General features: G+C 41.6%; 1 protein-coding gene across 1 annotated transcript; it reads right to left on the reverse strand.

Moving 5' to 3' along the window:
• Positions 1-296: 296 nt before the first annotated feature.
• On the reverse strand, positions 297-9,099 carry rnf208 (ring finger protein 208). Its single transcript, XM_083929940.1, has 2 exons — positions 8,403-9,099; positions 297-2,386 (listed from the first exon to the last, which is right to left on the reverse strand). The coding sequence occupies exon 2, from the start codon at positions 1,328-1,330 to the stop codon at positions 554-556; it is 777 nt and encodes a 258-aa protein (XP_083786066.1). The 5' UTR covers positions 1,331-2,386; positions 8,403-9,099; the 3' UTR covers positions 297-553.
• Positions 9,100-18,294: the final 9,195 nt, after the last annotated feature.

Here is an 18,294-nt window from a genome sequence, read left to right on the forward strand (position 1 = left end):
ACCCTGCTTAAACCGTACAGAAAACCCACTAAATACCATAATCCATTAACTCTCCCCTTATTCAGGGAAAAACATCACACATCCAGCTTCATAGTTCATAGTGCACTAGTCTGAGTAAGAAATTAGAAAACCCATGATTCTGCATCATTTCTGTAGCTTGACAGATAACAAGCGCAGGCCACACAGAGTTACTTTTATCGTTTATTTAATCTTTATTCACCTAGGTTGGGGGGATAGACCTCCCCTGGCATTCCCATGTAAAGAGATGTCAATGACAAACACGTCCAACCAAACGAGAGAGGGTGAATAGGATTCCAGTCCATACATAAAATACATTTATTTACTATTTATTGAACCATCAGCATCCATTAGTCCCACATAGCATCCATCTGTGCTATTAAATATATAGAGATAACATCTGTGGAGGGATTTATTTACTGAATGTGTGTGTGAGAGAGGGGATTGGCAGAAAGGGTAGAGCTTATAGACGAAAAAGACTTGTGGGGGGTGGCTGGGGCAGCGTCAAGTCATGCCTGCGGCGTCCCCCCCTTGTCTACATGATGCCACAGGAGGACAAGGGGTTGGCGATCTGGCAGGTGCAGGCTGACTGGCAGTATTGGCGCACAGTCTGGTAGCAGCTGCGGTCCGCGTCCCCGCCCCACTGCACCGGCCCGTTGGGGTCAGAGGGCAAGCGGCTCAGGATGCTGGTGTTGATGGCCAGAGCAGCCAGGCCATAGTCAGTGAACAGCACTGTCTCACGCCTGCACGTGGGGCACGAGATGAACTTGTACTTGGGACAGGACTCGTAGAGGATCTGCAGGCACTCCTCACACACCGAGTGCAGGCAGGAGAGGATGCGCGGACGCTTTCCCGCAAAGTTGTAGGTGTGGCCGCAGGTGGGGCAGTCCAGGGGCTCGCAGGGCATGACGGGGCCCGAGGAGGAGGAGGAGGAAGTGGAGGAGGAGGTGGAGGAGGAGCGCAGCACGTACTGGTTGACTATGACGTCTTCCATCTTGTAGTGGAACTGGTGGTAGCAGATCTCGTTGGCACTGGTTTTGCGCTGCGCCAGGAAGCTCTGCTCCCTGCGCGTCACGGGGGCCGAGGGGGACACCATAGGCCGGGGAGACGCTGTGATCTCCAGGGTCAGGTCGCTGCAGGCTTGGTTGACGATGATTTCACCCTCACCTCCGCCGTCCCACGCCACTCTGGGGGGTGGGGCATAGCGCGGCTGGGTGACGGGCACAGGGCACTCTCTGGGGAACTTCTCCGATTGGATGATCTTGACGGTGTCCATGGGGATGGTGACGGGCTGCCGCCTGAGGCAGGACATTCGCACGTTTTTGGAGGTGGAAGAGAGAGGGGTTGTGGCTCTAATCAGCGCTGAAAAACCCCTGCCTGGTTCTGGGCAAAGGGAAAAAGATTAGGCTCTTGCTCTGAAGTCAGCCATTCGAGGGAACGTGGGGACGGATGGTTGCCTCCATGTTTCCCTCAGAGATCCCCCCGCCTGGTGGGCGCTATTGTCAGCCTGAGTCTTTATGAGGGGAAGACAGATAGAAGAGCTCAGCCAGAGCACCGCAATCTGCAACTCTTGTTCTGTCACCGCTGATATGTAGGGATGATTCAAAAGTCCAGCTTACGTATCTGACCAGTGTTGACCACTTAAAGGTAATTTTTTTTTGTTTGTTGTTTTTATGCTGATGTTCCTGTGCTGTCTCTGATGGCTATTTGCAGAAACGTATATTGACACACAAGGATAGTTAAGTACTTTAGCACAAAGATATGTTCTCACTCAGTGATGACACTAATAAATAATCTCATGTGCACACAGATGCTCACATATGTACACAAAAGGTTGGTGGATTTCTGCATTCACAGCGTGGGGGTGAGTTGAGTTCAAGCAGTTCAGAAAGAGGTATTGTCTTAAACGATATCCTGTGGCCTGCCAAGGAAACTCAAATCTCAAACTAGCTTGTACACTCGGTTCTCGCTTAAACACCCGCGTACAGTAACTTCCTGTTTTTGGCTGCGTGTGTGTTACACATCGATTCGAACTCGTGAGAAAGAAATAATAAGCTAAAGTGTTTCTCTTCGCTCTTGGTCCAGTTTGGTTAGGTGACCCTGTGTGACCCTCTCAGTAGCTTGTTGATAAGAAACAGGGAGGTGGTCTTTTTTTTGGGGAGGTGTACTATAATGCTCCAGAAAGCTGTTGGAATGACTCCTTCAAGCTCCAAGGCTCCTGAATTCCTCAGAGGTGGGAGTGAAGATTATTCTTCCCAACTGGCCAGAGGAAGTGATAACAGTCTGAAGGATGCCTCTGTGCTTGTCTCCTCTTTTTTCAGTGACTCAGACTCTTAACTTGTCCTCAGGATTCCTTTGATCCATCTACCTGTGGAAACAGTAAAGAGATTTATAAAATAGATGAATAAACACATTGTAAAATGTAGTTAATTTGAATGACATTTAACAGCAGAATATAATGGACAGGGTCAGCTTCTCAATTTTTTTTAATTCTTTCTTATATGTATATTATAGGTATGTAAGCATATGCCATTTTAATTGTGTTTTATAGAAATAATATTCAATGTGAAATAATTATACTCTTTTGACATTTATATGTATGACTGATTTGAGTGTTTTCAAACTCCAAGCTATCTACTGTAGCCGTTTGAAGATCCGTTTCTTTGTGATTATCCGTTGACAGAGGCCGTCACCTTTGCATCCTGGCCTCGACTCAGCTGTGTTTTTCTAAAAGAGTGAGATCATTATCATGTCGCCACATGCTCTGGGGCACAGCACAGAGAGTACGCCTTTCTTTAGACTAGACAGACAATACAAAGTCAGATGATTGTTGTTCATATGTGGTGTAACAAATGCGGCACCTACTGTGCGTCTTTTTTTTTTTTTTAGGACAGAAGCTAGTTATTTTAATTAGATTCATATAGAGTTCATTGTTTAGTCTATAGAGCTGCAGCAAATATGGTCAAGTGCCATAGCCTTTGTCTTCCAATAGCTTGTTTTGTCACAGTGAACAGTAAAATAATTGCTTGATAGCAAACAGAATTGTCAACTTGTTACACTCTGTTTCTGTCCTCAGTCCGCAATTTTCTCCACTCTAACTGATTTCTGTGGGGGATTAAATTTTCAACGTATCCGTCTCAATCTAACCTAATTTTATGCCTACACTGATGCATAGCTATGCTACATACTGGTTTTGCTTTGGTTTTAAAAGCATCGGAGTGAGTAGCAGATGGGTAGTCTCTTGTTGTGCGAGCATGCCCAGAACTCAGCGGTGGGGTTTTTGCATGTACTGCCCATGTTGTAAAGATACAGAGCTGGTTGAGGAGTGCGGTTAAAACAAACTACGATGTAAGGTAATATTGAGAAGACATGGCAGTTGCCAACGATGTTAATCCTGCAGTTGGCGCTCAATGGAAACTGCTGTTTAATGTCACAATGCTGGACCACACAGACATCTGAAGTGGGTGGATTCAAAGGTCTGGACACAGGCCAGTAAAATAACCAAGTGTGCTGCAATGTTTGTCATAATTAACAAATTGATGATAATCGGCTATATAATTGTTGTCAATTTTCTGTTGATCTGTCGATCAAGTAAACATTTTAGCGCTAGTATTTTGAATACAGATACAAGAGAAGATCCCGTTTATAGGCCACCTGTACAGTCTGCAATCCATACAACCGTATTGCTATTAAGTCTACTCCTATGATGCCTGTTATGTTTTGTTTTTGTCGAGGCTGTCACAGAGGCGTTAATTTAATCAGATGTGTAACACTGACGTCATAGTTAGCAATGGTGTTGTTATGTAAGCTAAATAAGGAGGACAAAAACACCTCAATATACTGGAATGTAGTACATTTAAACACCACACCATCAATAATAAATATATAATTAAATTTCAGACATGACTAGAAGGAAAGAACAACACTGCACAAAAACAGCAAATGCAACCGACAAGTAATCAAAAGCAAAAGTCCGCCACCCCGTTTGGTCAGAGCAGGTGATTGTGACACACTTTGCGGCCCGCTCTTGTCATGCTTCCTGCTTCCTGTCAGCAATCCGTCGCATCTTGTGAGTTGCGTCAGTTCGACTCTAACATGAGTGGGAACAGGTTACACTCTGCATGGAGGCTTTGTGTCATCAAACTGTGTGTGGGTTTATGAAAAAGAAACAAGTGTACGGATGAAGCTTTTAAACTTGACCATAACAATAGCTGCCAACCAGCAGAGGAGGGAGGATGACACATCTTTTATTCTCTTCACGGCTGTCAATAGTGATGATTCATTAGAGAGAAAAAAAACTGTGCAGAGGAGGTGACCTACATGGAGGAAAAGAGAGAAATAAAGAAAGAGGAGAGGGAGCACAGCACCGGTGCTGCTTCTATTTATGGTTTGTTTATCTATGCACTTCTCAGTGGTTTCCTGCCCACCCCCACCCCCTCAACCCCTGCTGTAGATTCACACCGATTGAGAGTGATGCACCTCACAGGCGGAAGTGCTTTAGCCCATTACTTCCACGTGATGCAGCCAGTCATATTGGGCAAGCAGGCAGACATTTGTTTCTCCCCCTTTATCCTTTCTCAATGAAGCTGTTGATATATGTGTACACCCCCACACTCGAACACACAGAGCTGTTAGCCAGAATCACTCACCATCTTACCAAATGTGTTCCTCCAGCAATGCAGTGCTGCAACATTATCTCAAAATAGCCTGCTTCGTTCTCATCCTCTTGCACATGCAGTATGCATTCACGCACATTTGATACGGATTCAAATATATTTTGGGGAAGATACTTGGTGCTTTAAGAAGATCTTTATGCGAGAAAAACTCAGAAACGATCATCATGAATGTGTATATGATGGCCTTACAGGTGAAGGCAATAACAGCAAGAAGAAATGTTATAAAATATGCATTAATAACTCAACCTTTAAGAAAAGTAAAAAGACAACCTTTTATCCCCGATATCAAAGTATTATGATAATTGTTTGTTATTAATATAAGACCAATGGCAAATGTTCTAATGGAAAAATCCCATAAAAATAATCAGATTGATATTCAATACAATGAACTGTTCCTCTGTCATGCATTATATGAGACACAACTCTACACAGAAAACTGCCAAACCGCTGCTCAGTCAACATTGAACACGATATCTTTGGCTTTTGTTAAATCAAAAAAGTATTCTGTTAAAACATTTATAATCATCAAAGTACTCTATCAAAAGTACAACATGTTGGTATTAATATCTAAACGCAGATATAGCAGCATCAAACCATTTTTAATCATACACCATTTCCATCTGTATCTATACTTTACTGTAGTATCATATGGATGTTTCCCAGCTCTATAAAAATTTGATTCAGACTACACCAAATAACGGTTAGAGCTAGAGTGTACACACGTTTCTATAAACACATATGTATCTGCTGTTTTAGCTTATTGCAGATACATCTGTTGGCGTATATGTGAGTGAATAATAAATAACAAGAAATCGCAGTACGGAAATGAAGCCAATACTTTATATCCGTATATTCAGTAATACAATTTTTCTCATAACATTATTGGTATTGGCCTCAATAATCGGGTATCAGTTGGGCTATTGTTTTAAAAATAAAAATATTATATGTCTAGACACGTGGATATAAACAACTTGTGAGAGTACGTCTGCATGGTTGTGTGTAGGGTTCGACTTGATAAAGCAACCAAGCTGCATGAGGAGCCTTTGAGTCTGGGGGAGATGCAGCAGCTAAAATTACCCTCTAATTTGGTGAAAGTGTTATGAAAAGGGCTGATAACTGATGTGGGCTGCCCGCTGATGGGCTGGCTTTGGCGCAGCCTCTTGCTAATCGACGGAGCCCTCTCTGATTATGTAAGGAGCTCATCTCCAACCCAGCCACCATATTACCACTGTGCTGCAGCTCTCCCACAGTCTTGACATTCAGTGTTTGTATGTGTGTGTGTGTGTGTGTGTGTGTGTGTGTGTGTGTGTGTGTGTGTGTGTGTGTGTGTGTGTGTGTGTGTGTGTGTGTGTGTGTGTGTGTGTGTGTGTGTGTGCGCGCATTGCTCTGGATCCTCTCCCTGCAGAGGAATTATTACACTAATGAAATCATGGCAGGCATTTGACCTCGTCATCGCAGGCAAGAGGAGGAAGAGGAGAGCTGACCACAGAGATGTCAGAGGAGTTCGTCTCAGCAGCGAATTCCTCATAGCATCAAACACAAACGAAGCTGCATACACACCATGAAGTCTCACACACACATATCCCAGAACCTCCTCACCCTTGGACGACTCCTTGTTACGTACTCGGCACCACCCTTACATTCCAGTGGGCACAAACAAACAGATAACAAACAGATATGAGCCTCTAAAAAGGAATATGTTTTTAAATATGTATATCAGTCATGCTACAGATTAAACTGACCACACCTGATGAGAGAGAAAAAGAGAGCTACGCCAAGAACATTCCTATCATCTCACACTCCCACCGTGTTGCTTCGTCTGTTTCGCACACACGCACACGCACGAGAAGGGCACCATGTTCTCAATGAGTCATAGAGACCTTGCCCATCAGTCTGCCTCCCTTTTCTCTCAATGAAAATGTGTCTATCTATCCATCTCTCCCTCTTGCCATCCATCCATCCCTCCATGTATTTTTTCGAGCAGTCCGCTGACCTGGACAGAACAGACGGTCTGAGTCTTTGTGCCCCTAACACACCACATACCAGCAGTATGTCAGGTATGCCAGCTATGTTGAGATGCGTATCCACATTCATGCCTCGGCCAGTAAAAAAGCATCACTTCACATCTCTACTCCAAACCTGCCTGGGATATCATGTTTGTATTTTGATTGCATAACATGTTACGTGACCTTAGTGTGATCTGAGGATAAATCCCCAGATTTACTGTATGTTTGCTGGCTGCAGCTTCTCTCAGGAAAACATGATATTGTGAATGGTTCAAATACAGGAGGATTTACTTGTGTGGTATATTTTACACGTTGAAAACTATATTAAGTATGGTACTGTGTAAATGCATGTGACAGGTCTTGCTTTGTTTTTTTTATGTTCCTGGTATTTTCTTTGTGCTTGTTACAGTCAAATGTATATTCTTTCTTGATTAGATACTTAGTGGACCTTTGCCTACAATTATTTTCTGAATGCAGAATTTTCCTTCACATATAACATACAGGAGGTTGATGTTATCCATTATTCAGATGCAAAGATTTAAACACATCTAGATATGTTTTCCCAGGATTCAGATCATGACATATTTACAGTCAATCCATCAAGCTGTGATTACATGCAGTTCTTCCGCAGACTACTTTATGATGGCAGTCTTATGTTTGCATGGACAGAAAGTGCTTAGTGAGTTTGTGGGGAGGTGTGGTTTTTAATAATTCAGCTCGCTGTCATTCATGGCAGACATCGGCCATTTTGCCTCGCAATTCATTACAGCCAAGTGCTCTTTGTTCTCGTCTATGTATCTCCCACGGCAACATGGCAGAGATGTACACAGGCAGAACACTAAAAAGCAATAAGCATCATCGCTCTGCCTGACACAGACCTGATGGAAGATTTATGAGGGGAAAGGGTCAGCAAATGTCCAGCTCTTCAATAACAACAGTGGCTTGATTGATTAAGGCCATTGATTTTTCTTTTAAGTAGGCTGTCTCAGCACAGGGTTAAGGTGGAAGGCATTGTCGATGCTGCGTGAGACGAGACTCAGGAGGAACTGTTAGGTAGAGGTGAAGCGGCCAAAATATTTGCTACTGTGCGAGATGGAGCGGCTTTAGCATGCAGGAGGGGTGTGTTCGGGATCAGCAGTTATGTAATCGCAGCATGGTGTACCCAGCGCTTTCACTGCAGCGCCAATGTATGGCCAGAACGGAGATACCTTAAATGCTGCTGACAACTACAGAACAGGCCGTTCCTGCCCCTGTACCTATCACCTCCCTCCTCCCTCCCCTTCCTCCGGGCCCCCCACTGTCTGTCTGTGCAGAGGTCTGACAAATGTCATAACCGCTGGAGACATGACACCTTGAAGATATCATCTGCACCTAGACCTAGACACATCATTACAGTCTATTCGTGGATTCTAACCGCTGATCACTGCAGATAAGTCTGCATCTGTGGGCATATCTGTGAGTCTCCATCCGTGCATCATGTGTATCTGCAAAATGATGCAACAACCGTGTAAATCCCAGCTTAAAGTAACTGAAGGCAAAGACCACCTCTGTCTTGCACACAGAGAGCTAGAAAGAAAAGAACATTAGTATGAAACCCACATACAGGAGCCACACCTCACCGATCTTACAGTTAGAGAATATGAAGACAAGAGCACAGAAAATGCTCAGTATCTCAGATGTTAAGCCATCTTCTCGTTCTCACCTGTCTGCCTACGCACTTGTTCTTGTTCCAGTCCTTTCTCGCCTCCTGTTCCAGCTGTTGCCGTCGACGTTGTTGATGCTGTTTGTGAAGATAAAACCGCTCAGTCTCTTTGTTCAGGGGGATGTTTCACCAGAGGGAGGATGGCTCTCTCCTGTCTGTTTGATTCTAGCAGGATAAATGAAGAGCAGCAGGGGAGGGAGTCGAACATGGAGGAGATGTAAGATGGAGGAAGCCGTTGCAAGGTGGATGCGTCATGTCTCGGGCTGCTTTCGTCGAGCTCCGCATCCCTCGTTCCTCTGCCCCTCTCCTCTCTGGTACCTTTTGTCCTTCACTCTCCCACCCCTGAGCCTTCTCCTCCACGCTGTGGCTGAGCGTCTCCTTCTGGTCTCTCTTTCTCCATCACTCTAGCGTGAGCCTCTCAAATTATTCAGCTTATTCTGTGCAGTGACCTGAGCTTCTGCGTTCTCTGAGTGTAACGTCCCCTCTTGTCTTCCTTCCTGTCTTCTCTGCCCGTCCCTCTCTTTCGGTCTTCAGGTAAACCTCTCGTCTCCTTCTTTCCCTCTCCTCTGTTGTTATCTCTCCTCAGCTCAGTTGTCGTTCATTACTCCTCTCTCTCTGTCTCCGTCTGCTCCAGTCAGTGCGCCTCGCAGTCACACATGCGCAGTGTTTTCACACATACATGCACACTCACACACTCTGTTCCTCTGGCTCCTTCCTTATGCATGTGGCTTGTTTTGCCTGCCCACCCCCTTCTGTCTCTCTCTGTGTGTGTGTGTCTCTCTCTCTCTCTCTCGCACACGCACACGCACACACTCCCTCTCTTTCTCTCGCCTTGCTCTCTCTCGCTGCAGCACACACTGCAGTGCCTCTGCAGGCAGGATCACGTTTTCTAGTTGCCAGAGAAAATATTTCAGCCAATGAGGAGCGACCCCCCCCCCCAAACACACACACACACACACACATATATATCTGAACACACATTTACACATATTCTCAGTTACACACAGACATGCACACAGCCGTCTGAGATACTGTATGTAGGCTTTTCACGTGAATTATACTTAATATGCAATATTACAGTAAAACACACACACACACACTCACACACACATAGTATATTTAATCCAGCCAGGCACACGGGTAATACAGGACGCTAGTGCAAATAGATCTAATCTAAGAGAGTGCCGTATATCTGACAAGGCAAAAAAAAACAACACGAGTTCACTCTTAAATTAATTTTTTCTATGGCTGCTGACTGGGAGCTTTTTCATCTATAAAGGGATCCATCATATTCAACACAAGCACATGTATCTGTTTACAGAAATGGATTCAAATGGATGCAAAAATGTTTACAACATAGTACAGAGGTGTCATTTTTTTACTCATTCCTCTTATCCTCTAAGAAAAGACTTGACTGCTGCTGAAAATTTGACGCTGCTGATTTCCTATAAATTTACCCAGAAACTTGAAAGCAGCATTCTGTAAGCTCTCACCACAGATCTGCTCATTCAGGGATGTTGCATAACGAGGATTTTAATAAGTTTTGTATCTGCTCAGGCCTTCATGCTGACCAATAAATAATCCTCTAATTATTTCAGAAAGTGAAGAAGAAAAAAAACACGATACAAATGTTCAATCAATGTAAGAGGGTTATGCTTATATAATGTGGGAATTGAGTGTCTAATGTAGTGAGAGATAATCTGAACACCAAAAAGCTCCTGATGAAGTGGTTTTAGCAGCGAGTACTGTCCAAACTTGCTCTTCTGTCTGAAGTTTGAGAAACACTTGCATTATGTGCTCACATCATTGATGAAATAGGCCGGAGTTCCGCATATGTAAAGGTTATTTCCTGAGCAGTTTTCTTTTACTCCACCTGTTTAGGCAACTGAGTGTGCATGTTTAAAATCCTCTTTTTAAAGCTCATGAAAACAAATATTTATCTACAACATTAGATATTCATGACCAGTGTTTGGCAGTAGGCTAATTAATTACATAATAATGTGTTTTCAGTATGGACTACTATGACAACAACTCACTCAAAGTCCCCCTATTTAGTATTTTTAAGCTTTCTTTTAATAAAGGGTTTATTACACACTTTAATGTAGGCTAGTTGTTAACCAGATACAAGTGCTACTTTATCAATCTATGTCTCAGTCCTCCTGTGGGTACCTATAAGTAGAAGTGCATACAGGATGACTTTAAAATAAAAGTTGCAGCAAAATGTCTTCATAGGAGACGTTGCAGCTGCTGACATACTGTACACCAACAAGCACTTACCTTGTAACTGCTTACAATTGGATTATAGTCTTAGATATAGTTCTACTAGCTTACTCAATATGTATAGCCTACTATCGTTCAGTGTTTCAATGTCTTTTAAGTGAATAAAGAATAGGCTGTATCTTTGCAGACGCACTGACGTACCAATTAAAAAATGGACGTAGCATACCCGTCGGGGCCCGTTCTCTGAACTTGTTCCAATCGTACCCGCCTACGAGGGCCGCCATCTTATTGGACTTTTACTCCTCCTCGTTTCCTCTTACCAAAAAGGGCATTGATGTGACGTTAGGGGGCGGGAGATACTTCTGTCTAGCTGGCGTTCACTGAATTAGCCATATTAGCTCCACCGCCAGGGATTATTTTCAGGGAGCGGGAGTCATTGATGACTGAATGGGATTTTTTAGCGGGTAGACACACACAGCACTCTGTGTCACAAGTGGAGATTACACTAAGTCGAGTGCAGGCAATCCCGTGTCAGTACAGTGGGAAACACACCGTCTCCGAGAGTGAAGTGCAGGAAGCCAGCATTTATGATCTATGATTTAAACTGATATTCAACACAGTACCATGCTCATAGACTGTAAAACACCAACCCTCACGGCCCGAATCCTCCCGGTGCCCAGATTAGCATCTAGTGTATGTGCCATTGTCAAGTCATGGTGCAAGTGCGGTTATTTAATTAGCATAACAATCAATCAATCAATCAATTACCTTTATTTCAGCTCGAGATACACTGAGGTTTCCCTCATTTGAAGTGGCGACAAGCACACAATTAATACAATTACAAGGATGACATAATAAAACAGATTAAAAACAAAAAACAAAAATAAAATACTACACTAAAATAGAAAGAAATACTAAAAGAGTAAAGAGTTCAGCTAAAACAGTTACAGTGGGATGTGTAAAAATATGTAATCATCGATTTAAATGAACTAAAAGTAGGAAGAGCAGTCATTTTAAAACTGCTCTGCAGAGCATTCCATGAGGTAGGGGACTATATGAAAAGGCAGTCATTCCCAGACTGGAGTGAGCTCAGGGAACCTTCAGGAGGAGCAGCTCACTGGACTGGGTACAATAGGTCCCTGTGTTCTAGTCCAGCATAGCTGACATGTAGGGTGGGTCTTTACCAATAAGAGCTTTAAAAATAAATAAAAACAGTGTTTCTAACGTCTCATTAAAAGAGAAGGCCAACCAACCTTTTCATACAGGCTGCCGTGATGAGTTTTAAAGCAGTCACCTGTAATGAATATCAGAGCTGAATGATCAACTGAGTCCAGGGGTTTTAGGGTGGAAGCAGATGCATGCTTGTAAACTACATCTCCATAGTCCAGCACTGATAAAACACTGCTTCAATAACCCTCTTTCTACATACCATTGGGAAGCTGGTTGTATATTTGTATAAAAATCCAATTTTTTGACGTAGTTTGTAAATAACAGAGCTAACGTTAACATGGTGTGTTCCTTAACCTTCTTCTGGAACTCAAATGGCTGCACCCCTAATTATTCATAAACTTTAACGTCCAATAAAATAAAAACCCCCCTCATTGTTGTCCTAAACATACACACCAGAATGTTTTTTGTACCAGGCCTGAAACAGGTTTAATTATGCTGTGAAAAACAGCACATTGTAATATGTGTAAATTTTTTGCACTTCCTTATTGGAACAACCAGGAAGTCACTGTGGTGGGTTGTGGCTTGTAATTACTACATCACTTGAGAGCCTCCTTGCCGGAAATAGTATTCTATGCATGTCACGTTAATCTCACTGTTGTAACCTAGGCCTACTAAACAGGCTAGTATGTTAGTCATGATTTTCGGATGCAACCTTTGTTTCAAATGTAGCTTAATCTTGGTGCTAATTAATTTTACAACAGTATTTAACGTTAGCCAGTCTTCAACTGGAAGTCTTTCTTTGAGTGGTCTGTAATGGATTGGCTAGCTAGCTCTCAACTCAAAATGATTCCTTGTTTTTGTAGCAACAACAGACAACTCTGGCAACCCGCCGCTATGTCGGCTGCTATTGGCATGTACAATGTAAACAGAACGGGACAGAAAGTCATTGACAAACCCGTCAAACATTTTTTTAAATATTAATTTCAGAATAAATATAATTTTTCAATTGAAAAGCAATACTTTCATTCTGTACCCCTTAACCCCCCCCCCCCCCCCCTGGGTGTAATATTATTATTTAAAATATATATATCTTTTGATATAAATTCAACCTGTAATTTTAATTCACTGTATTCATTCATTATTTTCATCCTATGATTACAATAGTGTGGCCAAGGAGAAACTTGTAATGCAATACAATTAACTAAAAGCAACGACTGAAATGGAAATGTTTACTTACCTTTGTGGAGGTTGGCCGTGGAGCCGTGCGGGTGAATACATGGGGACCTCAGGGCGATATATCTCAGCCTACGCGTACGAAACGAGAGTTAAGTGTTGGTGGGGGCCAACCACAACATGGAGCCCGGTAGTGTTGCTGACTGGAAGATGACTATCGGATGAACTTGTTGTCTAACAACTTGGACCGGATCGGCGCGAAGTTACAGCTGAGCAGACAACCAGCGGCAGAGGTAAAGGATAGAGCCTGCTGTTTTAACACGAGGTTTGTAAAAGTGGCACAGCTAAACTGCCTGTCATGATGCTCAGGAACTATTCTGCTTTCCTTTCCTCCCTTTACAAATCAAAGGAACAGATCAAGCCTGGATGAATATTGGTGAAAAGCACCTTTCTGAAAAAATAAGATGGAAAAATAATATCCCTCATCGATTATTAAATATTATTATTATTATGGCTTTGATTTATGTAGCGCCTTTCTCAGTGTTCAAGGCGCTTTACAGAGTCCAGGTTCCATTCATTCACACAGACATGGTGGAGGTAAACTACGTAGCTAGTAGTCACAGCTGCCCTGGGGCAAACTGACGACCTCCGACCACCTCCTCAAACATACAGCAGTCATACACATTCACACGAGGCAAGTTGGGTGAAGTGTCTTGCCCAAGGACACAACGACCATGACACAAGTAGGGCAGGGCGGGGATGATTAGTTTATTAGTTATATATATATATATATAGATTAGTTATATTCAGCCGACAATGTGACAATAACAACAATGTGCCAGTCATTGTCTTAAAAATATGTTGTTTGTGGTTATTGATAGGAATCAAATAGGGACAATACGAGCTGTGTCTGTGTACGTTATGTTGGTACATAATCTTCTCACTGTTTCTTGCCAGAACAGGTTATATTTATCTGCTTTATTTTTCACAAAGCCCCCCTTAGAAAAATTCAACCAGCCACCACTAGTCACGGCCCTTTACATATACGCAGTTAGGTACAAATCTTAAATGTGCAACAGCAACAATAGCAACATTTTATAATTTCACAATGTAGCACAAAAGGAGGGCCTCCGGTTTTCTCTATGTGAAATTCATCAAGCTAACTAACAAATGTTCAAATATGAGTAAGTGGAAGATTTTCACAGTGTGGCAAGCACTTGCAGCTGGAAAAATGGTTTATTTGTTTCAGAATAGACAGAGAACACTGTTAGGGACTTTTTTGCAAATGTCAGCGGACCAAAACATAACAAAAATGTGAGTGTGCGGTTTACGGTCATGTGAACTCCACCAAGAACAAGGTTTATGGCGATGTCAAGGTCTTTGGAGTGTGCAAGTTGTTTTCTCCTCAAAGAATTCAACCTTATGAGGTGAAATACAGTTCAGACAGAGCTATAAGGAACTGAACACTTCTATAAGCGTAGCTGTAAGGACAATGAGACCTGTCACATGCACAAAGGGCCCGATGTGCCCCGAGGCAAAGGCTGCTCCTTTCAACAAGGACTGATTACTACTTTAACTGTGAGCCAGTTGACGGCTGTTGTCATTAAAGAAACTTTAGTTAAGGAGGAATCTCACACGCATAGCAGAGAGGCTGTTTCAGAACTAAACCACAACCACAATATCATAGCTGTATAGATTTGTTCTGTACATTTTAGTCATTGCTGTTATTAGTATATGTAGCTTGGTAACCTATATATTAAATGTATCACAGTGATATACCATATGCCTGTCATTATGCACTTTTGTTTTTTGTAAATCTATAACTACAAGGTTGTTTGAAACTGTCTATGCTCTCTGATTAGACACCAAACTGCATTTAGTAGCACTGGTATTACTGTGTGTATTGACAATAAAGTCTAATGTAATGTAAGTCCTAATGTAATTAGTGTACATTGATTTTTTCAAAAATACAACATTTATATGCTAAAGTTTAATCCTCGACCTCCAGTTTATTGTCACTGCATATTGGTTTGAGGACCATGAAAGTAACATGGATATAGAGCAAGAATATATATAGTTTTCATTTGGGTTAGTGGTTAGCCGCTTTCCCCTGATTTCTCCCCAAGACTGCACATATTTCCACCGGCATTGTCTCATTTTTTATCAAATGAAAAACCTTTTGTCATCAGATTAAGTTGAACTATACTAAATCACACTTTCTGAATAAAGGTTTGAAAAATGCCGAACAAAACATTGACTGCATTTATGGCTTTTTACATTTTAAGACAGGAAGACATTCATACTCACAAGAAGTCCAAAATGTTGTACAGTAACCGTAGCAATCCTGCCTTGAGATATCTGAAGTGTTCAGGGTGGCAGTAGCTCAGTCCATAGGTGACTTGGCTGGGAACTGTAGGGTCACTGGTTCAAGTTCCAGTGTGGACCATGTATGGAGTGTGGACAGGTGGCTGGAGAGGTGCCAGTTCATCTCCTGGGCACTGCCAAGGTGCTGTTGAGCAAGGCACCAAACCCCCAACTGCTTGGGGCGCTGGTCACTGGCGGCCCCCTCACTCTTACATCTCTCCTTAATTGCATGTATAGGTCCTGTTTGTGCATGTGTGTATTTTGGGCCTGTGTGTGTAACATGATTAATAATAAGAGTGAAAAAATTCAATTTCCCTGTTGCGGGATCAATAAAGTAATTCTTCTTCTTCTATTGATTTCTTTGAGATCAACTTTTCTTTTTAAGTTCAGGATGGAGCCTAGTGCACAGTTGCAGTAAATATACTAGTGCAATATATTAGCCTGATATCACAGGTCATCATTTCCAACTTATGTGATGCTGATATGATGGTTGGGCTTAACCAAGTGCAGCCTAACTAGTTTTCAACAGCAGAAGGGTTTAAACCGTGGCCTGCAGGAGTAGTATTATATTTTCCTTTTTTCTTTTGTAATGAGGCTCTTGTGCCACCAGGGGGCCACTGTGTTCAAACTATCTTATCTATAAATGTTGCTTCTGTTTTGTGTTACATTTTTTATGGGACCCTGTCGGACAGATTAACTGGTAATTTTTTCCGATCACACATAGTTTGTGGAGTGATTAGCTTTATCATTATTTGGATAGAAATATGGTCCTGTCAAAAATATAAATGTGCTTTACATTAAACACAGGATAAGGACACTTTGCCAACACACTTATCTGTTGTATCCTTCATAGAAATGCAATTGGTGGCATGTTTTGAATGATATAGTACATGTTGAAAGTTATTATCACCTTAAATGGCTATTGGCTTAATTATCAATTGAACATCATCAATACCTACTTAATACCATTTGAGTTAGGCTCTTCTTCTGCTATCTATCAGAATGGACTCAGTCTTTGTTACCTATTTTCAAAGAACTCAAAACATTTCTTGTTTCTTCTTTACTTGTCAACGTGGGTAACGACGGTGCTGACAGATGGCGTTCGAGTCCTCGCACTAAACCAAATATGTCTTCTCTGACTTTTGGGAGCCAGACGAGCACCTAATCACTTACCTGCACTGAGTCACCACTTAGTTACACGACGTATCACTCAAGTAGATATAAAGTTAAATGTAACTTGTGGAGAATTAGGCAGTAAAGAAAGCGATAAAACTGCAGAGGCCAAGGCATAAATCATAAATCATTCAACAGCGGTGCACATACTCAAGGCCTACATTAGTGCACATTAACCACAGAGTTAGTGATAAGAGCAAGATAATGACTGTGTCACAATAGGAATGACAATTAAAAAGTGACAATGTGCGGTTTCAGAATTTATTTAACTTGGAAAGTACATAAAGGACATCATTTACCTCAGCAAGAGCAGCCTTTTTTTTGTGTGTGTTTAAACCAGAAATTGAAAATGCAATAAAATAAACTGCAGGAACAATAATGAACCACCAGAGGGAAGCCAAGAGAGGTATTCTGTGTAATTCACAACCCTGAGATGTTTTTATTCATTAACACCTAAAACAACAGAGAGTAAATAACATAGATTTGAGAAGTTACAGCAGTCATGGACTTTGAGCACACATAATAGGAAAACAATGCATTTGTAGAATGAGGTAGAAAATGTATTGATTTCAATTTTAACATCTTGTCCCAGTAAACTTTCTGGGACAAATCTGTTTTGTATTACAAGTTAAGTAAGAGGCATTTTATATATGCGATCTGTTTTCTTTTTAATATTTATTTCTCTTGTCACTTACATCAACTGAATTGAGACAGAATGGATGATCACTATCACTATGATCAAATCTCACACACATTACTGTTGAAACTAAAAAGCAATCTCATTATTTTACAACATTTACAAGAACTATGATTTTAAATTAAAGAATCCATGTCGACTAATACGAGCATTGTTAGTGGACTCTTTTCACGCTCAAGTCACGCTGCACTGCGACTGTGCAGGGGTCAGGAAAATGTGGAGCATATAGATGTGTTGATAATTATGCACAACATTAACAAGTTTAAAGTGTACTATATGTTAATATATTACAGTATGTATGTATTTACTGGTTTGACTCAGCTGCAAAAAAACGTCAAAGTTAACCAAAATAAAATGAATGTAATATTTAAGGAGTTTGGAATAGGCACATACTTAAAAATATACAAAATAAATTTTATGTCATGGAGGTCTCCTGTAGGCATACACTACATGCATGCAGTAATAATGATACAGTATAGAAAGGTCTCTTTAAGGTCCCATATTATGCTCATTTTCAGGTGCATACTTGTATTTTGGGCTTCTAATTAAACATTTGAATGTTCAAAAAATACATTTTTTTTCATACGGTCTGTCTGAATATACCTGTATTCACCCTCTGTCAGAAATGCTCGGTTTTAGTGCCCGTCTCCTTTCTTTCCCCCCGAAAAAGCCCAGTCTGCTGTGATTGGTCAGTGTTTCTAAGTTTTCTACATCTGCACTCTCTGCACCATCATTGTAGCTGAAGAATAAGCAGCACTGTTGCTGCATTTTCTACCTAAATATAGTAAAGTTGTGACATCACAACCTTACAGAAGTCCTGACAGCTCCTTTAAAGACACAGTTTCTGAATACAGGCTGTGTGCGTCTCTCTGTGGATTTAGTGCTTTGATACTTTCACAGTATTTATATAACACCTCGACCTGCTTTATAATCAAAATAGATGCGGAAATCTCACTTTGTTTTTTACAATATAGGACCTTGATCTTATTCTAAAGGTTATGGGGAATAGTTTATCTTGTCAAAAATTGCATCAATATAAAATCCTGAGACGTAGATATAAAGGATCCAAAAGCATCTCGGGTTAGTGGAATTTCT

The sequence above is a fragment of the Echiichthys vipera genome (genome assembly GCF_963691815.1).
Source record: "Echiichthys vipera genome assembly, chromosome: 16".
Lineage (NCBI taxonomy): Eukaryota > Metazoa > Chordata > Actinopteri > Perciformes > Trachinidae > Echiichthys > Echiichthys vipera.

What these genes read in the sequence shown, in the direction of transcription:
- rnf208 (XM_083929940.1), bottom strand. Translation starts at nt 1,330, where the DNA reads ATGTCCTGCCTCAGGCGGCAGCCCGTCACCATCCCCATGGACACCGTC.